This window comes from Bubalus bubalis, chromosome 4 (assembly GCF_019923935.1).
Source record: "Bubalus bubalis isolate 160015118507 breed Murrah chromosome 4, NDDB_SH_1, whole genome shotgun sequence".
NCBI classification, from domain to species: domain Eukaryota; kingdom Metazoa; phylum Chordata; class Mammalia; order Artiodactyla; family Bovidae; genus Bubalus; species Bubalus bubalis.
In genome coordinates this window covers 14,577,698-14,601,722 of record NC_059160.1, presented here as the reverse complement: position 1 = coordinate 14,601,722, position 24,025 = coordinate 14,577,698, and the positions used below count along the sequence as shown (strand labels likewise).

Below are 24,025 nucleotides of genomic sequence, written 5' to 3'. Positions count from 1 at the left end.
AGATTCCCTGGAGAAAGAAATGACAACCCACTCCAATATTCTTGCCTGGAGAATCCCATGGACAGAGGAACCTGGCCGGCTATAGTCTGTGAGGTTGCACAGAGTCAAGCACAACTGAAGCAACTTAGCACACATGCATGCAATCTCTGATTTGGTTAGCAATGTGCATGGAAATCAAACTGCACGGAAATCAAACTGCTAGCACCATAAGGCAACCCTGAAGTCAGTCATCCATTGGTGAAGTGTATCTGAAGTACGGCCACTTGTAAGCAAAGCAGAACATAAACTTCACCTCTAATGAAGAACAGCGCTTACAGTTCTTTTTCTCAAGGACTTCTACTTAAGAGAAAGGTCACCAGGGGAGGGAATGTCTCCTTTCACATTATTCAGAGCCTTATCAACTCACTGATTCTGTAAGCGTTTGCACAAACTTAAGAGGAGTGTGGAAAACTTGAAGAGGGTTGCTAAGGAGGTCCACAATGATCCATTTGAGAAGACTTTATTTAAAGGGCTGAGGTTTCACGGACTCAAATCCATTGCCGTGAGTTTCAGATCTCTTTAAGTTTCTCGAAATGTATTAATATTCCTTGGATTAAAGGGGTTTTTGTGGGACATGAATAGAAGTTCCCTCCAAAAAGAGGTTGGAGCTTCTGCGGTTAAAAATAAAAAATACTTTGAACAGCACTGACTTGAGAAGTGAAATAGCTTTACTTGTTGCTGGACTTCTCAGAGGCTTTAATCTTCTGCACATATGCCTCTGTATCTCTCAGAGGCAGTGCTTGTTTTCTTTTCTTTTTTTTTTTAATTTATTTGGCTGGGCCGGGTCTTAGTTGCAGCACTTGGGATCTTCCTTGTTTTGTGCAGGATCTTTTGTTGAGGCCCACAAACTCTCCAGTTGCTGCTCGTGGGTGCCGGAGCATGTGGGCTCAGTAGTCGTGGTGTGCAGGCTTAGCTGTCTCTCGGCATATGGAATCTTAGTTCTCTGACCAGGGATCAAACTTGCATTCCCTGCATCACATGGCAGATTCTTAACCACTGGGACCATCATTTCTGAAACGGGCATCATGCCCAGAGATTCTGTTCCCGTGGGAATGTTGGACTGGTGCTCTGCAGATCACCTTGAGGAACTGACAGAAGGAGCTATTCTAGGTAATGCGGTCAGCTGAGTATACATTGCAGCAGAAGAAAAAACACAAGGAAGTTAAAGTACCACAGGCGATGTGTAACTGACAAAGGAGGGAAAAGTCCCGACAACAAAGGCTGTGAAGCCCAAACACATGTCCTTGAAGGGGTGTAGGATACGGATTCTCATTGGGGAAGTCTCAGAAGAGGCCTGGGGGACTTTCCTGGTGGTCCAGTGGCTAAGACTCTGGGCTCCCAATACAGGGGGCCCAGGTTCGATCCCTGGTCAGGGAACTAGATCCCACGTGCCGCAACTAAGACCAGGTGCAACCGAATAAATAAATATTAAAAGGAAGAAGAGGAGGCCTGGGATAATTAGGAACTTACTCAAGTGCAAGGCAGAGTACTGGGTTCCCTGACTTCTGGAAGTCTCTTCTTATTCAATTATTCCACGTCATTTTGTCTTATTTTCTACGTATTTACCATGGAGCTCAACTGACTTCCATGCAAATGAAACACATTCCTGAAATGCTGCATATAAAGAAATACGTTCTCTGTAAATTGAATCATATTTTCCACCAGTTTGTGTTGTAATTTCAAAGGACATCGACTCCAAACACATAACAAAAGGCACGTCAATGAGCTGCTGGGCACCCCAGGTAGCACCCCACCTGGACCCACTAGCCAGGCAGGTAACCAGCTGAGCCCCAGATCTGTCTACACTCGCTTACTCACACGCTCAGTTAATTCCTAAGTGAGCTGGAGGCTCTCACTTCTCCCAGGGATATGTTGCCTCATTGCTTACGTCCTTTTTAAAGGGATTTACTAGAATCCTTGGATGCTCTCTTCTGCTGGCATTTTTAGCCTGGAAGTAGTTTTCAAATCAAAAAGGGCATTAAACCCTTTTCCATGAGTCTCCTCTGTGACAGTGAAGTATCTGATGATTGAATAGCTGGATCGTGGTCAGCCAATCTAAATCTACAAAGCGAGAGAAACTATTATATATACTCATATCTCCCAAAAGACTAATTTATGAGAGCTCCAAGTGGTTTCCACCATTCTGAAAGGTTGGACAGTTTTCAGACGCTTGCCAATTGAAGCCTCAACACCCCACTGAACCAGGGAAAGAAAAGAGAAACCATGGAAATAATACTGCTCTCTGATTGGATGCTTGCCAGGCCGTGTGACACACCTGGGTCAGCTCTGCCTCAGTACATTCCACTGGCCACCATGAGGGATGTTTTTACAGGGAAGAAAAGGCTCAGAGAGGTTCCCAACACCCCCAAGGCCACACAGCGGCAGAGCCAGAGGGTGGCAGCATTGGGCGCCGACTCCCAGGTTGGCTGAGATCACCTCTTCCGACTGGGCTTACAGAGGAACTAGGGGCTCAGAACTGTGTCCTCAAATCTCCCATCCTGCCTCACCCGACACGGCCACAGGGATGGAAAATGCAATGCTGCAGGTGGTGCGGTGGTAAAGAATCCGCCTGCCAATGCAGGAGACCCAAGAGATGTGGGTTCAATCCCTGAATCAGGAAGCTTCCCTGGAGGAGGAAATGGCAATGCCATTTCCTGAGCCTGGCAGGCTCATGAGGTCACAAAGAGTCGGACAGGACTGAGGGACGGAACTCGGACACGTCGGAATCCTGGCAGATTCAGCGCCTAGAGTCAAAATGCAGTCAGAAAGACATGAAAATGGTCAGAGTCTCCTCAAGTTCCCACTTTTGAAGATGCATTTTGAAAACTATCCCCTGCTTCTGTCAACAAATAGAGATGCTCTTTCTTTCTCAAATCTTTCTGAGAGTATTCCTTTACCCACCATTGGAGAAAGGAAATCAGGATGGTATTCATAGAAAGTGGGCCACGAACTAATCAAGGTTCCTTTTTCTATAGACCAAATAGCCTCATGTAAGTTTAGCTATACTGTGATCTTTTTAATGCGAAAAGGCTCCTTACCATTGAAAACACCTCTGACAGAAAGTGAATCTATTATTTTTATACACACACACACACACACACTCACACAACAAAAACAGCAACTTTTTAGAAGTGCACCTATTGGAAAAAGTGAGGCAGAGAAGCATTAAGATGGAAGGCCCATGATGGATATCCTTTAAGTCCAACCTGATTTCATTTTTTCCACACTCCTGGAAACAGCAGATATTTTAGGGGGAATGGAAGGAAGGGTTATAGAATTCTTTTCAACTTGGGTTTTCTGCAGTGAAAGCTGTCCCTGGTAAGGGATGACCTCACCTCTCTTGGAATCCAGAGGATTTTGAGCTGATTGCAGCTCAAATTGCTTTTGAGACTTTCCATTTGAATTCTAGGCCTGAAATATTGCAATGAAATTACCCGTAAAGCACTGAAAAAAGGGAGACTTTCTTATCTGCCTCCCAAGGCGATATGTTGGACATGGATCCAATTCTACAATGATTTAACTTTCGGCCAGTAAATCTCACAAACACAAGAGTTCCCCTGGGAACCAAAACTCACTGGGAATAATCTCAGAAGGACAAGAAGGGGTCTGGGGCTGACAGCGGGTCATGATGGCCCAGACAGCCAACAAATGCAGAGTTCAGGCTGCGAGCAAGTGATGACCCAAGAAAGCCATATGGTCCCACTTTAGGAATGCCCGCTCTCAATTCTCTCCCGCTCCCAGCTGGCAGGCATGGGGGACACCTAGTAATCTGACATCAGAGATGCAGGAGGTCATCCTCAAATGGGAAATATCCCAACACCACAGTTTTCCTTTTTCTCATTCTAGTCATTTTAGATGGAAACCCTTTATTGCTGTCTCCTTGCCCGCATAATTGAACAGAACATGTAAATTAGGGTGTTCTTTTTTCCCCAAATTGAATGGTCTTATTGCAATAATTCTAGGCTTCCCTTGTGGCTTAAATGGTAAAAAATCTGCCTGCAATGCAGGAGACCTGGGTTCGATCCCTAAGTCAGGAAGATTTCCTAGGGAAGGAAATGGCTACCCACTCCAGTATTTTGGCCTAGAGAATTCCATGGACAGAGGAGTCACAAGGACTCAGACATGACTGAGCGACTAACATTGCAATAATTCTAACATTGGGTGCTGAGAACCTACACAAGGGTGATGGCAGAGAGCCCCAGGGTGTTATATTTGTACATTATATTTGCACATTAACTGAGCGTGTTCTTGACTGCTGGGAGGTCCCTGCTCCCCTGCAGCCACACCTCTTGTCTGGAATTGTGACTGTCTCCTCCCCAGCTGCCAGCCCTCCCTTCTACTCCCCCCACTGTCTGTGTCTGATAACTACCCTCCTCCCACCCCGATCTTACAGTCTGCTGTGACTCAGTCCAACACAATCCTGCAGGAAGGCTTCCAAGAGCGGCCACACAAGCTAGCGTCCACAGGCCACCAGATGGTGGAGGCCAGGGCACCATGGCTCAGTCTCTGATGTTCCAGCCTGGGGCTCAAATGCACACGTAAGGAAGAGGTCTTCCTCCCAAGAGAAGCCCAACGCTACAGGCACAGTGCCTCCACGGGTACCGGGCAAGAGCACCCAGCCCGGGGCCTCCCTGGTGGTCCAGTGACTAAGACTCTACACTCTCAATGCAGGGGGCCTGGTTTCAATCCCTGGTCAGGGAACTAGATCCCACATGCCTCAACTCAGCATGCAACAAAGACCGAAGATCCTGTGTGCCATAACTAAGACCCAGTGCAGCCAAATAGATAATAATTACTTAAAAAAAAAAAAAAAAAAAAAAAAGATCACTCTGCCCTTCTGAAGCAGCGACTATGTTCAGTGCTTCTGACCAATGTTAGAAAACTGAAACACAAGCCCAAGGAGACCAGACCTATTATTCTTCAGAAGAAAACAAAAATCCAACACTGCATGTGAACTCTTCCAACATTTCTTTTGTTTTGTTTATTTTTTTCTATTCTTTCCACCTTTACTGAGACATAACTGTCATGTCCAGTATTTCTTAATGTCCCATCATCTCTGATTTAGGACATGTGGTCAGAAGTAGCTGTGAAATCTCAGGTTAGGCGCTTTGTGATAGCTGTTTGGAATTCTGCACATATGTAAAACCATGTACCAGGGCAGTGCAGATGCGGAAAGAAAAAAATAAAGAGTAAAGTAAAATACAAAAAAGATCTTCATGACCCAGATAACCATGATGATGTGATCACTCACCTAGAGACAGACATCCCGGAATGCAAAGTCAAGTGGGCCTTAGGAAGCATCACTATGAACAAAGCTAGTGGAAGTGATGGAATTACAGTTGAGCTATTTCAAACCCTGAAAGATGATGCTGTGAAAGTGCTGCACTCAATACGCCAGCAAAGTTGGAAAATTCAGCAGTGGCCACAGGACTGGAAAAGGTCAGTTTTCATTCCAATCCCAAAGAAAGGCAATGCCAAAGAATGCTCAAACTACTGCACAATTGCACTCATCTCACATGCTAGTAAAGTAATGCTCAAAATTCTCCAAGCCAGGTTTCAGCAATACATGAACCATGAACTTTCAGATGTTCAAGCTGGATTTAGAAAAGGCAGAGGAACCAGAGATCAAATTGCCAACATCTAATGGATCATCAAAAAAGCAAGAGGGTTCCAGAAAAACATCCATTTCTGCTTTATTGACTATGCCAAAGCCTTTGACTGTGTGGATCACAACAAACTGTGGAAAATTCTTAAAGAGATGGGAATATCAGACCATCTTACCTGCATCCTGAGAAATCTGTATGCAGGTTAAGAAGCAACAGAACTGGACATGGAACAACAGACTGGTTCCAAATTGGGAAAGGAGTACATCAAGGCTGTGTACAAGGCTGTGTACATCACCCTGCTTATTTAACTTCTATATAGAGTACATCATGTGAAATCCTGGGCTGGAAGAAGCACAAGCTGGAATCAAGATTGCTGGGAGAAATATCAATAACCTCAGGTATGCAGATGACACCATCCTTATGGCAGAAAGCAAAGAACTGAAGAGCCTCATGATGAAAGTGAAAGAGGAGAGTGAAAAAGTTGGCTTAAAACTCAACATTCAAAAAACAAAGATCGTGGCATCCGGTCCCATCACTTCATGGCAAACAGATGGGGAAACAATGGAAACAGTGAGAGACTTTATTTTGGGGGGCTCCAAAATCACTGCAGATGGTGATTGCAGCCATGAAGTTAAAAGATACTTGCTCTTTGGAAGAAAAGCTATGACCAACCTAGACAGCATAGCAGAGACATTACTTTGCTATGTCTAGTAATGTAAAGGTCCATCTAGTTAAAGCTATGCTTTTTCCAGTAGTCACATATGGATGTGAGCGTTGGACTATAAAGAGCAGCTGAGTGCCAAAGAATTGATGTTTTTGAACTGTGGTGTTGGAGAAGACTCTTGAGAGTCCCTCAGACAGCAAGGAGATCAAACCAGTCCATCCTAAAAGAAATAAGTCCTGAATATTCATTGGAAGGACTGATGCTGAAGCTGAAACTCCAATACTTTGGCCACCTGATGGGAAGAACTGACTCGTTGGAAAAGACCTTTATGCTGGGAAAGACTGAGGGCAGGAGGAGAAGGGAGTGACAGAGGATTAGATGGTTGGATGGCACCACCAACTTGATGGACATGAATTAGAGCAAGCTCCAGGAATTGGTGATGGACAGGTAAGCCTGGCGTGCTGCAGTCCATGGGGTTGCAAAGAGTCAGACATAGCTGAGCGACTGAACTGAACTGAAAGTAAAATAAAAAGTGAGATGTGTACATGAGGAGCCCAGCTTCTCATTCGCTCCCAGACTTCAGACAGGGACTTCCTGGCAGTCCAGTGGTTAAGATTTCACTTTCTCGTGCAGCGGGACGCGGGTTCAATCCCTGGTCGGGGAACTAAGATCTCATATGCCATGAAGGCAAAAATACCAAAACATAAAACAGAAGTGACATTGTAACAAATTCAGCAAAGACTTTAAAAATGGTCTACATCCAAAAAAAAAAAAAAAAACTTTTAAAAAGCAAAATAAAACAGAAAAGGAACACCCTTTCAGATGAGCAGAGTGCAATTGCCTGAGGTCTAGGGGTGAATGAGAAGCTGGGCTCACCATACACAAATATATGTAGCTCCTGAAAAGCCTGACATATTCCCTACAGCAGAGAGCAAACCTCACAGCCCACACGATTTTTCCCAAGCACACCAGACTTTTCTCTCTTCCCAGAGATGCCAAATTGCCTTAAAGCAGCCGATGAGTGTCTGTCTGATTTATGACTCAGCTACCCTGGCCTCTGGAAACTTCACTCTGTCTGACTCTGGTCCTGTGATTTTTGTTGTTTGTTCAGTCACTAAGCCACGTCTGACCCTTTGTGACCGCATGGATTGCAGCACGCCAGGCTTCTCTGTCCTTCACCATCTCCCTGAGTTTGCTCAAACTCATGTCCATTGAATCGGTGACGCCATTCAACCATCTCGTCCTCTGTCACTCCCTTGTCCTCCAGCCCTCAGTCTTTCCCAGCATCAGGGTCTTTTCCAGTGAGTCTGCTCTTTGCATCAGGTGGCCAAAGTATTGGAGCTTCAGCTTCAGCATCAGTCCTTCCATTGAATATTCAGAGTTGATCTCCTTTAGGATTGGCTGCTTTGATCGCCTTCCTGTCCAAAGGACTCTCAAGAGTCTTCTCCTTCAAAATGAATCCGCCACAGGTATAAAAAAAAAAAAAAAAAAAAAAGAGTCTTCTCCAGCACTACAGTTCAAAAGCAACCATTCTTTGGTGCTCAGCCTTCTTTATGGTCCGATTCCCACATCCGTACATGACTACTGGAAAAACCATGGCTTTAACTATGAGGACCTTTGTTGGCGAGGTGATGTCTCTGCTCTTTAATACACTGTCTAGGTTTGTCACAGCTTTTCTTCCAAGGAGCAAGCATCTTTTAATTTCTCTATATTAAATCATGTCTTACACACAATTTATTTAGAGATTCTGCAATGAATCCTTTAGGAAAAGAGCCTTGGAGCTTAAAAGTTGATATCCTGAGTCTATTTTTTATGCTGTATTTCATTTCAATGTTGGTTTCAGAGAACGAAACTGCAGTCACCTGGGACGCCCTTTCTTTGAGGTGCAGGTGGCTGGTCACTCTGGGTGGCTGATCAGTATCACTGAAGCCCCCTCGGCTGCCTGGCAGAGTGGGGAGCCAGGCTCTCCTGAGAGTGTGTGGCCTGGGAAATGTTTTCGCTTGCAACCTCGCAACCACCAGGTGGGCTGAGTGGAATTCGCTTCCTTATTTTGTAGATGGTAAACAGAAGCATGGAGAGATTTAAACAAGGTGCAGCTAACAGATGATTCAGACCTACGTTCTCTGACTCTGAAAGCAAGGAAGCCAGGAAGTTCTGAATTCAGGATGGGGAGGGCAGTCCCATTTCCTGCCTGGAGCCAAGCCCCCCACGGGACACTGCAGTGGCCTCAGGAATGAGCTAAGGATGTGTACAGCTGTTGGCCCGGAACTGAGACCCCCAAGCCAGCAGCTGCCCTTCAGTCGCAGTGGAAGAAGACCAGAAAACCAAAGGAGGTGGGGGAGCAGCTTCTTTCGACCCTAGGGTCTCCTGTACCCTCTGAAAGGAGGAAATTGCTCAGACACTCAGTAATGTCCAACTCTTTGTGACCCCATTGGCTGTAACCCGCCTGGCTCCTCTGTTCACAGGATTCTCCAGGCAAGAATACTGGAGTGGGATGCCACGCCCTTCTCCAGGGGATCTCCCTGACCCAGGGATTGAAACCACATCTCCTGCGTCTCCGGCATTGGTAGGTAGATTCTTTACCACTAACACCACTGGGGAAGCCCCTGAAAGGAGGAAAAAAACAGTGGAAAACAACCAAGGAATGTCAGCAAGTACCCCACTGCCAAGGGGGAAGGACACGTTGGGACAAAAAAGGACGCTGAGGGTGAGGACCAGGGAAGCGGGATTTTGAAAGCCGCTAGAACTGTAGACAAAAACTCTGAGCCAGGGTCCAGCTTATGGGTTCTGTCCTGAGGGTCACCTGTGAGACCCTGCATTTGTCCCAAAGAAGAGGATTCAAAGGAAGTGTTAGAGGAAGGCTCTAGAAGAGAGCCACTCCCACCCTCCCAGGCTGCTAACGCATGAGGGGAGGAGAACAGTGATGGGTGAGGAAAGACCCTCTAGAAAGATGCATGAGCAATTCTGTGCCTTCAGAGCCCCAGAAGGAAAACAGCATGGGAAGCCTGTGGATTTTCAGTCAAAAAGACAAACTGGCAAGTAAATAAAAGCCTATCGGGGACTTCCCTGATGGTCCAGTGGTTAAAAATCTGCCTTGTGATGCACGGGGCTTGGTTTTGATCCCTGGTCAGAGAACTGGGATCCTGCATACTGCACAGCAAGGCCAAAAAATCTGTTTAAAAAAACAAAACATGGGACTTCCCTGGTGGTCCAGTGGTTAAGATTCCATGCTTGCAATGCAGGAAGAACAAGTTTGATCCCTGGATGGGGAACTAGGGATGCTTCGAGACACGGCCAAACAAAAAGCTATGTGCACATTCAGGAACCATGATTCATTCTCTCTTCTTGCTGAATATCCATTGGACTTTTCCTGGGTTCTGCTCATCACGTCTCACCTGAGGGCGGTGGACCACTCAGTAGCCAGGTGCCCTTGAACTTGCCCACTGAGCCTCAACTGCCTTCTCTGCCAAAGAGGAAAACAATGCCTAGCCTTCCCATTGCACTTTGTTGGTGAAGGACAGCACTGATGATAATATCAACCTCTGTGTGGTGCTTGCGTACATCACACCGTGTACGTAGTGTTACTTGGTGTTACATAAACAGGGTACTCATATTAACTCATCTAATCCTCGAAACAGCCCTATGAGATTGGCCCCATTAGGCCTCTATTTTATAGAGAAGGGAACTGAGGCAGAGAAGGTTCCAGAACTTGGTTTACATCACCTAACTGGTGAGCGGCAGAGGTGGGATCTGAACCCAGACAACTGGCTCCAGAATCCAGGCTCCTAACCTCTGTTATAAGACATGAAGTCTGAAAGCACTGAACTGGATGCTTTCTTAAATGAAAGATGCCATTCTTATCCCTGTTAGGACTACTCCCACGGGGCAGGATGGATTCCCAGATGGGGGTGCCGCCCCAGCCTCAGACCCACCACCCCACTGGCCGGGTGCCAGCCTCCTGGAGGAGTGGGAAGGCACAGCACCGACCACTCCCAGCTGCAGGACTGTCTTCCCATATTTTTTTCCAAAGCAAAATGTCTGCTGCCAAAAGCAGGGTTTGTCTGTCTCCTGGAGACAGCGGTTGTCAGGTCCTGGGAGCAAGCAGGCATGTCAAAAATAGCAGCGCCGTAGACAGCTCGGCTGCAGGCTCCTTGGAGATGGTGGTTTCGCTCTCGCCAAAGAGACAGGGTCTGTCTGCATTCCCTGCACCTGTGATGAAGGCCACTTAAGGCTCCAAGACATTTTCTAGGGCCAGGCAAAGAGTGTCTGCCGGGCACGTGACAGACAAAAGGAAAACCCTCTCCATAGCAACAAGAATGAGGTCAGAGCTGTGCTCAAAAAAAAAAGTCATAGATAAACCATGATGAAAAAGAATATGAAAAAGGATGTCTATATATGTATAACTGAATCACTTTGCTGTACAGCAGAAATTAACACACTGTAAATCAACTATACTTCAATAAAATAATTTTTTTTAATTGTCATAAATTCCACCAGAGCTAGGCCTCCAATAGCTAATGCTGATAGCCAAGGTTAGACCAGTATGGATGGCCAAGGTGAGATACCAGTATTGAGGTGTCTGCCTCTTTTTCTTTCTTGTTCTAAAAGAAGCAGTCACTCATTCTGGAAAACCTTTCCAAGGTACTTACTGATAGGTTTTCATCTCCTTCCTAGGGATGAGCACCAAGATAACTCACAAGGACCTACTTATAGCACAGGGAACTCTGCTCAATACTCCATAATGACCTATATGGGAAAAGAATCTTAAAAAATGAGTAGATATACATACAGACATAGCTGAAGCACTTTGCTGTACACCTAAAATTAACACAACATTGTAAATCAAGTAGTCTCCAACAAGAAGGTTTTTTTAATATATGGAACAAAGAGGTGGCAAGAACACCCTTCTCTAGGAGTTGAGAGCAAAGGGAGGGGAAAGAAATGACCGTCTCCAGCCCCGCAGGGACCTCAGGCCCAGATCAGGAAAGTGGTTCATCACGAGACATGATAACACAGGAACTAGGAGCCCATCTGTCTTCATTCCCAGTGGCTTGCATCTAGAGGCTCTCTCTCGGGAGAAGCCCCAAGCTCCAGCCCAATTCTGCCCCAAGAGAGCCTGGTACCCCGGGGCAGCCCGGCGTCAAGTGGGAGTGAGAGAGGAAATCCTTCAGTTTAAAGAATGGGTTTCTTTTCCTTCCCTAAGTGACCCTGACAAGCTAGAATTAGACCAAACTTTGCTTCCCCAGGCAATAACTCACAGTCAGAACCAATCAGAGCCGGCCCGGCAGGTTCCAGCCAGATTGTCCCAGGAGGACCGCGTTCCTTGGAAATCTATCTTGGCATTTATGGACAGATGCCGGGGGACAAAACATTGCCAAAAGCAAGGGCTCAGCCAGCCGAGAGAAGGCATGATAAATAGCAGGACTGGAAGGTGTCACGTAAGGAAAAGCACCAAGGGCGGGGAGGGGAAGGAAGGGATCAGTGAGGGGAAGGCAAGTGAGAGCAGAGAGCAATGGCATCTGATGAGCACTCCAAGAGGAGGACTGGCTAAGGGAAGACCCTCAGCCCCGCTTCTCCTGTTTTCTGAATGAGCCATAAGCTTGCAACACCCGATCAGCCACTGGAGGGTGGGGAGCAGACCAAGAGAATAACACCTTGGCTCCTGTGTAATTTCTCAAGGAACTCTGAGTTTCCAGGGAAACAGAGATGAGGTGGAATTTTCTGCATTTGTTTGTGAGGTTTTGCCAGCAAAGTATAAACCCCTTAGCTTTGGGGGGGCGGGGTGGGGGCGGGGGGGGAGGGGGGGCAAGTTCATTGTCTTTGTGCTGTCACGAGTCACATCCAACGTGCTTATCCTAGTTCAAGACAAGCTGACCAGGCTCTGCATGGACTAGAAATGGCTTAGTCTGTCTTCAGAGCCAAAAGAAAGGAGCACGTCAATCCCACAATGGTCTCATTGTCAAATTTCAAAACAAAACAAATGGTTCCTAGCACTGGATGGGAGCAGCATGAAAGCTCTAAAGCGTCCCCATGCGGCAGAGAAAAAAACTGTCATCCTTCTGGAATACGCAATCTGGTCCATCTTTAGAGAGGCTTAACGTCTAGATTCATAAAACCAAACCATCTCCCAGACAAGACATGAAACTCTGGGGTTATTAGCTTCATGTCACCTAAAAAAAACAAAAACAATTCAGTGACTTTCGTGAGTTAACTTATGAAGCACAACTGTTACTGCAATCCTCTTTTAGAAAATGTCCATTACCCTCATTGGAAAAGACCCTGATGCTGGGAAAGACTCAAGGCAGAAGGAGAAGGGGGCAGCAGAAGATGAGATGGTTGGATGGCATCACCAACTCCATGGGCATGAGTTTGAGCAAATTCCAGGAGACGGAGAAGGACAGGGAGCCTGGCGTGCTGCAGTTCATGGGGTTGCAAAGGGTCGGACACAACTGAGCAACTGAACAACCCTCCAAAAACCTAATATCCTGATACACGTGGGACTCAGTCTACATGACCTCCAGCAAAGAGATGCACAAAGAAAAAGCCTCCTTATAGACCGGTTGGTGAATCTTAAGCCATCTTTCTAAGGAGAGTCGTCCCCTGAACTTCACACCACTAGGATTTACGAACTCTGCTTTTGTTCTGCTTTCAGGATATGAAAGAGACAGCTCTGAGAACCTCCAAGTGAATTCAGGGCATTCAGAAGGCCAGCCTTGAATTAAGGCTTTTTCTAGGTTAATTCCACTCTACGCCTTCCTCCTACATCCTCTTTTCTGTGTTTATTTCACTGTATCTATAGTGCATTGTCCGAAACTCTTCTGCAAGCTTCTCAAGGTTGGGGACCCGGAGTGAGCAGAGTCCAGTGCTACACAAGCGAAATATTTATCCGAAATATATGAGGTTCTCTTTCTTCTCTCCAACCCGCCTTCTCTATTTTCTACTTGCAGATTCAGGAAATTTCATCAGAGATGTTTTCTAAACCCACAGAAATCTCATCTTGCTCCAGAAACTCAGGACTCCGCCCCCAGAGGTGAGCACGCTGGGACAGGATGCTGTACTGGCAGGAAAACAGAGTCCACCAGCTGGAGAACAACCTTCTGAGCAAACACCCAAGGTCACAGCCATCCTTGAATGCAAAGAGTGAGCCCCACTGAAATGCCCCAAGGTGCTCCCAGTTCCCGAGAAAGTGAGAGAAAGATGCACAAAGAAGGAAGAAGAGGTTCAAATGGCAGATGAGGGAAAGCCAGAAAGGTGAGAAGAAAGAAAGGCAGAGCAAGTGAGACTGCAGAGAAGAAGGAAGGGGGGGAAATGCAGAAGAAAAGGGGGGGGGTGATTTAGAAGGGGGAGTGAAGGGAGATAGCAGTGTGCAAGCAGAAACAGAGGAGAGTAATATAGATGGAGACAGAAACACACGGAAAGAGAGAGAGCGAGGAGGCTGCTTAGGAAAGACAGTCAAAGGCTTCACTCTTCCCAGATGCACGCTCTCCCGCCCCCTTTCTGCCCCTCCACACTCCTGTTCTCATTTGACCTGAAAGACTGAGCCAGAACGAAATTCCCCAGCAGCAGAACCTACCTCGGGTGCAAAGACGGCCAGCTGTCCCCTTCTCTCCTGGGGCTTCTCAGGCAGGAGGAATCCCCCCACGTCTCAGCTGAGCCTGACAGATCCAGGAAGACCTCTGGGAGCTCCTGCCGGCCCAAGTCAGGTGTAACAAAGACCTGAACCCCTCTGCAGACAGCTGTGAAAACGCCACCCCAGCTGTCATGGCGACACGGGGCACAGATTCCCTCGGTGCTCAGGGAACAAAATCCACATCAAGAGGCTCAGAGTCAAAGGGGGTCACTTGGCGAAATCCATCAGAGGAAGTAGGTCAGGTCACAGCCTCCCAGTTTGTCTTGGATGTCTTTAAGAAGAACCATCTATGAGGTCCCTCCCAGGAGCTAGACATTTCCTTTGGAAGAAGCATCATCTCTCTGTCTTAGAGCTGGGAGGGGCCGACGTGAGTGCTCCATGGTGCTATTATGGACTAAAACTAGTAGCAGCTGCCTCTTGAGAAGCTAGTCCCCTCCAAGGCCATTTCGAAAGAGAGAATATGGTCTAACTGGCAGTTGCCTAGCATTCAAGTTTCTGAAGACTCAGGAGTGAAATGAGATAGCTCCAGTGATGGGCTGGGGAAACCAGGAAGAAAGGTCCAGATAGGAAGCTTTGGGGACCTGCTTCCCGTCATTTTCCAAAGGCCACACATCCCTGTCCCAGCCCTGCCAGCCCCTAAACAACGTTATGTGAGAGGCGTCCCCATTTCAGAAGCTGGGAATACATCGTCTCTCGTTCTCCCTGGCTGCCCAAATCAGAAGATAGAACAGTCTGGAAGGTTGCTACGGCAACCAGAATCCCCGGAGAGCCCAGCTCTTCATAAACCCTTTCCACTCGGGCATGCTCTGACTTGAAATGGTGAGTACGATGAAAACACACACACCCCCATTCTGAGAAGGACACATTCGTGTTTCAACATTCACTCTCGACGTGAGCATCCCTTTTGCCTCTGGGTGGGCCTTCTCTTCCCCTCTCCCCCTGAACTGTCAAGAGTAATATTCCAGAACAGATGTGGAAAACTGGCACTTCATAGCCTCAGAGCAGGTGTGTGAATCATGAGCATTTTCTACTGCATTTCAGATTTGGAGAAGCCAAGCTCCCAATCAAGATGGTGCTGGCCCTAAAAGGATGCCACTGAGTCACTCCAAAGAGCATCTTCCTTGCTGAAGGGGAAGAAGCAAAGAATAAAGCCCAGTTCAAGAGGCGAGGGAGGGATTTAAAAAGCTAAGGACCCAGAATGGCCTGGATGTGGGCTTTGGACCCAAAGCGGGAACCCTGGGAGGAGGCTTGGCCTATGGGACAGGGGGAAGCAGGGTAACGAGCTAGAAATCATTACAGAAGTTCACGCATTTGCATAGCATCACCCCCAGGATCCAAGCTGAGTTCCTGGGCCATTCCCCAAGAAGTGGGGGTGGGGGGACAGACGTCAATGTTCCCATCAAACGGGTGGGGACACCGAGGCACAAAGAGGAACTGTGGCCCCCAAGTTACCCTGTAAAGTGCGGCAACATCCAGACACAGTGTCTCTCAAGAGAACCCTCAAGAGGCTGTACCTCGTAAGTTGGCTCTTCGAGAAAAGCTTTAAAAAAAAAAAAAATTCTCATCAAGGAGTCTTAAAGCCTAGATTATAAAACTAAAAACATGTTAACAGTCCTTTCGGTTTCTGAACTGCACCCAAGAGAGCTCAGAACAGTACATCACAGTTGATCAAGGCAGCAAATGAATGGCAGTGCAAAGAGGAGAAAAAGGGGACGTGGGCAGGTGGTACAGGAAGAGCAGTTCAGTTCACCATGGAAGAAGATGGCTCAAACCAGGTTGGAGCACCACCGGGCATCTCCCCAGTGACAGCCAGCGGCTGTGACTCCAGGGCTGGAGCAGGAGAATGTTTACCTGACTCAGCAAAAAAAAAAAAAAAAAAAAAAAAAAAAAAAAAAAAACCTCTACCAGTGAGGCTGTCGGCAAAAGAACAATGCTTCTTCCTTACTCTAAACTGCCTGCCTCATTGCCCGCAAAATGCAAACAGAAACCCACGCTAGCATCCAATGTGTGCTTTTACCTGGCGGCAGATTTAAGCTGGAGTCTGCTTTAGCAAGCCTTCAGCTGCAAATCTAAGTCAGATTCCCAGGAAGAAAGATGGAGGGCTAGAGAGGGCTGGGGGAAGTGAGGGAAAGGAATTTGCTGTCGGCAAAAAGACTCCTCCACCGCTCTGAGATGGCACTGTCTAAGGGACACTGCTTCTCTAAGAAGTGGTCAGGCCAGGGACTTGGTTCCGTTCGGCCATTTCTTGCAGCTCCGTGGTTCCCCTTTGTCAGTTCCTCCGCACAGGAAGGCACCTGAACAGACAGAGTATTTGGCTCTGAGAAGGAGGAGCCTTCCTGGAAGCCACAGAGTCAGGGGAATCAGAGTCGAGAGAGCTAAGTGGAGACCAGAGACTAACGTCTATCGTGCCAGATCACGCTAGAAGAATCCACTGGCCCTTTTGGTCCAGGACTGACCTCTCACGTCCTCCAAATGGCCAAGTGTCATTGTAGTTTCTCTAATTGCATCCAAGATTAGAGACAGATAACATATGTTCAGGCTGTGCAACTGAAGGCTCTCCTAAGGCTTCTCTGCAGAATGACCAGCCGACCTTACAGGGCACTGGAGGAAAACAACAGGATGAGTACTGTTTCTATCCACCGGCTTCGGCTAGTTAGCATGTGGCCAGAAGCTACGATGGGAGGGTGCATGCCCCAAAGCCAAGGATGCTAAGGAGAAACAAGACCCAGGTATGCCTGGTTTCCAGCCTGTCGACGTCACTCTTCCTAGAGACATCACAAGTCCCAAACGTGAAAAATCAGAGTCTCGAGGGAAGGTCAGATGGAAATCTCATCCACGTGACATAAGATGGGCACGAATGGGTGGCACCATTAGAATTTCAAAAATGTCACTTAGATGGAGAAACCTGGGATGCTGCAGGGGTCAAGTAACAAGGCTGACAGTCCAGGTGTATGATCCTGGCACCAACCACTGTGGGGTGAGGGAGTCAGGTCACCTGGAGCTGGGGTGCGAGTAGTGGAGGATGAGAAGGGTCCCTACGGAAGGGTGTGTTTGGTGTTTTCCTTCCATGCAGGCACTGCCCGCATCCATCAAACCTCAGTGAGCATCCTTTTCTCTGCATACCCTCGATGTGGTGTGGGAAGGTAGCTGGGTCTCCGCTCCCGGGTGGCCTCCGAGAATTCAGGCTTGCCAAGTCCACTGTCAGCTGCCTTCAGGTCCGGGGCAGGCTGCCCACAAGTGACGTGGGTATACTGGCCTTGCTCCTCCTGCTCTGTCTCTCGGTGGTAGAAGTAGTTGAAGTTAGAGACGATGACGGGCACGGGCAGGGCGATGGTGAGGACCCCAGCGATGGCACACAGCGAGCCCACGATCTTGCCCCCCACCGTCATGGGGTACATGTCCCCATAACCTACGGTGGTCATGGTGACCACCGCCCACCAGAAGGCATCCGGGATACTGGGGAAGAGAGAATCGTCGTCGTCAGCCTCCGCGAAGTAGACGGCGCTGGAGAAGAGGATGACCCCGATGAAGAGGAAGAAGATGAGCAGGCCCAGCTCCCGCATGGAGGCCTGCAGCGTCTTGCCCAGGATCTGTAGCCCCTTGGAGTGGCGGGACAGCTTGAAGATGCGGAACACACGGACCAGGCGGATCACTCTGAGGATGGCCAGGGACATGGCCTGCTGCCCGTTCTGGCCGCCCCCACCAGTGGCCGACTGCTGCTCCTGCTGCTGCACCAGCTCGGTGCCCAGTGTGATGAAGTAGGGGAAGATGGCCACCAGGTCGATGATGTTCATGATGTTCCGGAAGAAGGCTGGCTTGCTAGGGCAGGCGGAGAAGCGCACCAGCAGCTCAAAGGTGAACCAGACGATGCACAGCGTCTCCACCAGAAAGAAGGGGTCGGTAAAGAAAGAGCCCCCAAGAGTACTTAGTGAGGATGAGCCCCCTGCCACCATTCCCCCGGGGGCGATGCCAGGATGGAAGGTATAGGAGTCACCTTCATCCTCCTCTTCCTCCTGACTGCCCCTGGACCCTGGGGAGATGCCGCCACCGTTGCTTCCACCTCGACCGTCTGCACGGAACTGGGGCAGCGTCTCCAGGCAGAAGATGACGATGGAGATGAGGATGACCAGGACGGAGACGATGGCGATGCCCCGGGCAGGCCCCGAGCTCTCCGGGTACTCGAAGAGCAGCCACACCTGGCGCTGGAAGGGCTGGGAGGGCAGCGGCTTCTCGTCCACGCCACCCTCGGGCAGGCAGCCCTCATCCTCGCGGAAGGCCGCCAGGGCCTCGTCCCCCAGCTGGTAGAAGCGGATCTCCTCCAGGAAGATGTCCAGCGGTACGTTGACCGGCCGGCGCAGCCGGCCCCCGGACTGGTAGTAGTAGAGGATGGCGTCGAAGCTGGGCCGGTTGCGGTCGAAGAAGTACTCGTTCCTCAGCGGGTCGAAGAAGCGGACACGGCGGCCGGGGTCCCCCAGGAGCGTGTCCGGAAACAGCGACAGGGTGCGCAGCTGAGTCTCGAAGCGCAGCCCCGAGATGTTGATGACCAGCCGCTCGCTACTACAGCAGCCGCCGCCACCGCCGCCGGCCTCCGGGAAGTCTCCCGCATCCTGTTGCTCGCCCTCCGGCCCGCGGACCTCCCCCGGCGCCGCCAGCGTCAGGGATTTCTCCGATCGCATGTCCCCTCCGCGCTGCGCTCCCCGCTGCTAGGACGGCGCCCACGACACGACCACCACCCGGGCGCCTCCCAGCTCTCGGCGGCGCCCTCTTTGTAGGGTGGGGCTCGCAGTCCGAGCCGGCGGCGGGTCCCTGAGTTCCAAAGCCCTGGTCTCTGCCGGGCTAGGTCTGGGGAGGCGACCAGGGCGCGGAGGGTTCGGCCCCGCGCCTCCAGGTATCCGCGCCGGATGCCAGATGGAGCTTGGAGTACCTGGAACCGCAGCCTGGCGCGTGTGCAGCTGGACGCCCGAAAAAGACGCGTGGCTTGGCCCCTCTCGCCCCGCCCCAGACTGGGCTCCGCGACGCGGGGGTCCGCCCTGGGTGTCAGCACGTCCCGGCTCCCACGGCTCCAGACCCCCTGCCGCCGCCGGGACCCGTGCCCCAGATGCGCCTCCCTCCGACTCGGCCAAGACGACCGGCGGGGCTCGGCCTCCGCCCAACGGCCACTGCGCGTTCCGCTGGCCAAGGTCGCCGTTCCCGCCGCCACGGCCGCCACCGCCTCCCTCCGAGCCGCGCCGCCGGCCTGCGAGAGGGGCCCTGGGGCCGCCCCGGGGGCCGGGGCGCGCGGACCCACCTCCCCAGCGCTCAAGCCTTCGCTGCAGCCGCCGCAACTGCAGCGGCTCGGCTCTCCGCTCTGCCCTTCCTTCCCAACACACTCTCTCCAAGTGACGTGGCAGGCCCCGCCTGCTGCCCCCTCCCACCCCACTCCCGCATGACACCCCTCACCCGGCCCGGGGCTGCGCGAGCCCGGGCGCGGCGAGCAGAAGCACCCTAGCCTCTCCGGCAGTCTTTCCCGCGCTCTCCTGGCACGCCTCTCCCTTAAGCGCGTCCGCATCCACGGCCCTCTGAACAGGCGCTTATCCCCCTGCCACACCCCCCCCCCCCGTCCCCGCAATCCGATTCTCCCTTTTCGGTTTGCGGAGTTGACCTGCGCAGTGCATTTCATCAATAAGAAAACACCCCGCCCCGCCACCCGGCAAAGAGCTCCGTGCCTCCACTCACCCCAAAACTGAATGACCAAAAAAAAAAAAAGAAAGAAAAAAAAATCAAATTATCTTTTCTCCTTCTGAATTTACAAAGACCCATTTGCCAGTTTCTCCAATTTCTACTTAAAAAATGAAGCACGTTTTGATGTCCTGAGAGCTCCCGATGTAAACTGTACTTGAGTGTTACTCCTCAGAGAATCCCATGGGTCTTTTTGCAAACCGAGGAGGGCAGGTGAGGCTGCCCTTCTTCTAGGATTGCAAAGTGAAAAGGATAGGAGGTTGCCTGTTGCCTTTACCAACAGAGGTTTTCCAAGGGAGCTTGGGCAGCAGTCCCAGGGAAAAAAGAACCAGAAGAAGGTGGCATCTCACAGGTAGCATAACCTAAGGAAGTATTATACATCCTGGAATTCATAAGCTCCCAGCCTCCCTGGGAACGAATCTGAAGTGTCTGAGAAGGGCATGTTAATTAAACTAATAGCTGTGCTTCCTGGGCACCTAATATGTGCCAACCACCTTCCAGGTACCTCACCTGCACCATCTCTTTCACTCCCCCACAATCTTGTGAGAAAGATGGCCTCTGCTCCTGGGCAATGTTACAAGGAAGACCCACCTGGCAGTATTTGGGGAGGGACCCCATTTGGTTGTAGGGAGTTTCCAGGAGGGAGGAGGTAAGAATGGTTTTCCACCCATTTCGGTCAGAGACCATCACTAGATCAGACAGGTTAGGGTCTGATCATTTCACACTGCCTACCTACCCAGCAGGGTTGATGCTGGCTTCTCGCTGCCTCAGTTTTCCCCTTTTCGGGTGGCTATGGACAAAAGTAAGTTGGCTGACAACCAGAACAAGAAGGTGTTTTTTAGTACCTCCTGGTGCTCTTAGAGCACTGGTACGAGTTCATGGATGATCATGATGGGAAGGGTACATGGAGCTACTCTCAAACCACAAGATTCGCGTGAGAGTTCTTTGCATAAAGCGAGGTGTTGTAAAACCACAGTGGTTCATTCCCAGCAGGGTGCTGGGGAGGAAGGTGAGTAGGGAACCAAGTGTGCTAGATGTGTAGGGCAGAGGTCAAGTGATGAGAGAGTAGGAGACAGATGGCCGCACCACTGCGTCTTCATTCTCTAGTCTGGTCACTCACCACGTCTTCTAGGTAGGTGTTTCCATTTCATTCCTGGTCATTTCTGCTCCCTTCTCCCAACGTGCATGTTTCAGTGAATGGCGAGAGCACAAGTATATCATCCAGTCAGTATCTTTCTTTTTCACAAGCTATTGTCATTAATCAATTTAAACTTTGCACTAGTAGGTTGCTCCATTAAATTTTTTTTTTCTTTCAAGAAAGAAAAGGAAACCTACAAGTATAACACAGAAAGTACTGGGGTTTTTACCCCTGTCCAATTATCTGTAGTTCTTTCCTGAGTGGTAAACTGACTTACTCATGATTCCCTTTGATTTTGGTGATCAGTTTTTACCATGAAGTAGTCATTGGTGTGTTTGTTTTCATCACTGCCATTTTTATGCATGAGGTTGTCCACTAGGTCAGTCACTCTTCCAAGCAAACCTTGGAGAAATGTGGGGAGGAACCTGAATTCTGTCTAAAATGGTGATGGGAACAGACCTTTGAGTATCGCCTGGGTTAAGGCTTCCAAGCTACAGGCAAAGAGAAGCTCCATAGTTCCCTTGACATGCGGCAGAAGGCTCTGCCCCAAGAGAGGTTTCACTGTGCACAGAAAGTTTCCCCCCAAGGGAAAACCCATTAGCAAGTTCATGAATCAGAGTTCTGTTTTTAGTTCTTGTGTGAAAGAGACTCATTTCTTAGCCACAGAAAAGCCCTTTTCTCTAGATCATTCCTCTCAAGCCGATATTAAAGGGTGAGTAAAATCACACCTTTAGAAGTGCCAGTTCCCACGTGAAGGAAGACAAGAGGAATAACCCCATTCTCAGACTGCACAAGTGAACATTTCTCCAGAATTCACGGATCCCCAATTTCACGACAGCATAGGCTTTCCTAACTCTGTCTAAAGCCAGACGTTTTCACTGATGGTCGCTATCATTCATTTATTTAATCTTGCATTGAGAAGTTATCGGGTGTTCATCATGTGCCAGGTGCTGGGGTTTTAGGAGTAGCCTGGACAGACCATCTGCTTTTATTTCTTGCAATAAATATATGACATTCTAGATAGAAAATTTTCACAGTAAACAATAAAGAAGATATTTATATATTGTACTGAAGGCTCTGAAGAAAATAAACTGGATGCTGAGTTAGGCATGAACCTGGGAATTCTGCTTTGAAGCATCAGGTGGTTGGGAAAGTTCCTTCTGAAGAGGTACTGATTTAACTGAGAATTCAAAGACGAGAAAGAGCCAGGCTTGCTACAAGCAGGGAAGCTCATTCTGGGCAGACAAGTTCCAAAGCTGTGAGCTAGACAGGTCATGGGTGTGTGTGTGTGTGCGTGTGTGTACGAACATGTGCGCTTGTCGTTACCCCAGCAGTGGGATCTTCATGGTTTTCCTCTGGGGAGACTTAGCCTTGCTTCTCTGAGTAATCTCTATGAATGGGCCTCCCCACTGCCCTTTCAGCCACAGACCTCCGTGAAAGGAAAGAGTGGTAAGGGGTCAGCTCCCTCAGTTCCTACCTGTCTAGAGGTGTGTATACATACACTCTCCCTAAGAAGAATCACCTCTCTCTCGAGCTTTTCACCGTAGATTGTTGAGGACAGGAATAATACGTCTAACACCATGTCCCATGACCATTTCCCTCCCTTTGGGCTTTCCCTGGGATCAAAGTGACAAGAGGAAGGACAAACGCAAATACATCTTATAGATAAGGATCATTTATAATTAGCTGCTTAGCTGAAGTTTTTGACGATGATGGTGATGATATCAGCTACAGACTGGTGATGGAGATAATGATGCTCCAGAATCCACCAGAGAAAAATCTAACAGTTTTCAGCTGAGTGAAGCTATATATTGGAAAAGGAATGCATTAGACATCTGAGTCGTGCAAATCAACAGCCCTAGGAGATGACTAACCCTGCCAAGAAATAAATCTATAAAGAGCATTTTATCATGCAGGGAGGATCCCAAGAGCACTTGTTAGTTCTGCAAGTTTGCAGCCTGCTTTTTCATCCCATTTCCCTACTGTGGCATCATCAGTGATATTTTCCAAATGTCTCCAACTCTCTCCATTTCAGGAAGGTGGGGAATTGTACCCTCTACCTCACTTATGGTTGGACCAGGCCAGTAGTTCTAACCAATGAGCTGTAAGCAGAAGCGATGTGTGCCATTTCTGAACCAAAATATTTAATTAAAGGCTCCAGAGCTTGCTCTATCACAGCCACAGTGGTCAGCATCATCCGTGATGGTGACCGCTCTGGCAGAGTGAGATGAGTCCCAGAGTGAGGTGACCCAAGACATGGCCCCGAGACAAAGCAACAGGGATGAAGCGTAAGACAGAAAAAATCTTATGTTGTTCTAATTCTCTGATGTCTGGGAATGGACTTGTTACCATGGCCTAATGTGGTCTACCCACACTGATTCACTGTAATACCCAGAACTGAGAAACTACTATAACCAAAACCTAAAATTCATGACCTGGTACATTGCCTGGAAAATCCCATGGACAGAGGAGCCTGGTGGGCTGCAGTCCATGGGGTCGCAAAGGGTCGAACATGACTGAGCAACTTCACTTTCACTTTTCACTTTCATGCACTGGAGAAGGAAATGGCACCCCACTCCAGTGTTCTTGTCTGGAGAATCCCAGGGACGGCAGAGCCTGGTGGGCTGCCGCCTATGGGGTCGCACAGAGTCGGACACGACTGAAGCAACTTAGCAGCAGCAGCAGGTGGTTTAGACAGTAAAGAAATTGTCTGCAATCCAGGACACCCAGGTTTGATCCCTGGGGCAGGAAGATCCCCTGGAGAACAGAATGACTATCCACTCCAGTATTCTTGCCTGGAGAATCCCATGGACAGAGGAGTGCGGCGGGCTATAATCCATGGTATCACAAAGAATTGGACACAACTGAACAACTACCGCAATAACAATCAGGGGCCAAGTTATGGGCAATAAAGACACTTTACTGGAGGCTGTTATGGGCCATTTATGTTATGAGTGGCAAAATATTTGAAAAATCGTTGCTGGTGATAACTTGGAAGGCAGATAATGTACCTAAAAACTCGCACGTCTGTGAAGAAGTTGGAAACCAGATTGTTAGTATCACATGGTGGCTACTATTGGCCAGCAGAGATGAGACAGACAAGAGTCCTGAAACATGGGGATTTTCAGGGTTGGTGGAGGCAACTGCTTGTCAATCAGAAATAAATAAAAATTAAAAGACTTCTGTGCCAGAAGGGCTGACTAGGATTCCGGCTTGCTTCATGGAACAAA

At 49.1% G+C, this 24,025-nt stretch overlaps 1 protein-coding gene across 2 annotated transcripts in view; it reads right to left on the bottom strand.

The window, feature by feature from the left end:
• KCNA6 (potassium voltage-gated channel subfamily A member 6) overlaps positions 1–19,278 on the bottom strand; it is a 38,007-nt gene extending 18,729 nt beyond the window's left edge. Inside the window, exon 1 of one of the 2 annotated variants that reach the window (XM_006053546.4) lies at positions 15,957–19,278. In XM_006053546.4, the coding sequence (XP_006053608.1) occupies positions 17,029–18,615 (1,587 nt within the window). In that variant the 5' untranslated portion in view covers positions 18,616–19,278 and the 3' untranslated portion in view covers positions 15,957–17,028. The other variant, XR_006550362.2, reaches the window with a different exon arrangement.
• Positions 19,279–24,025: the final 4,747 nt, after the last annotated feature.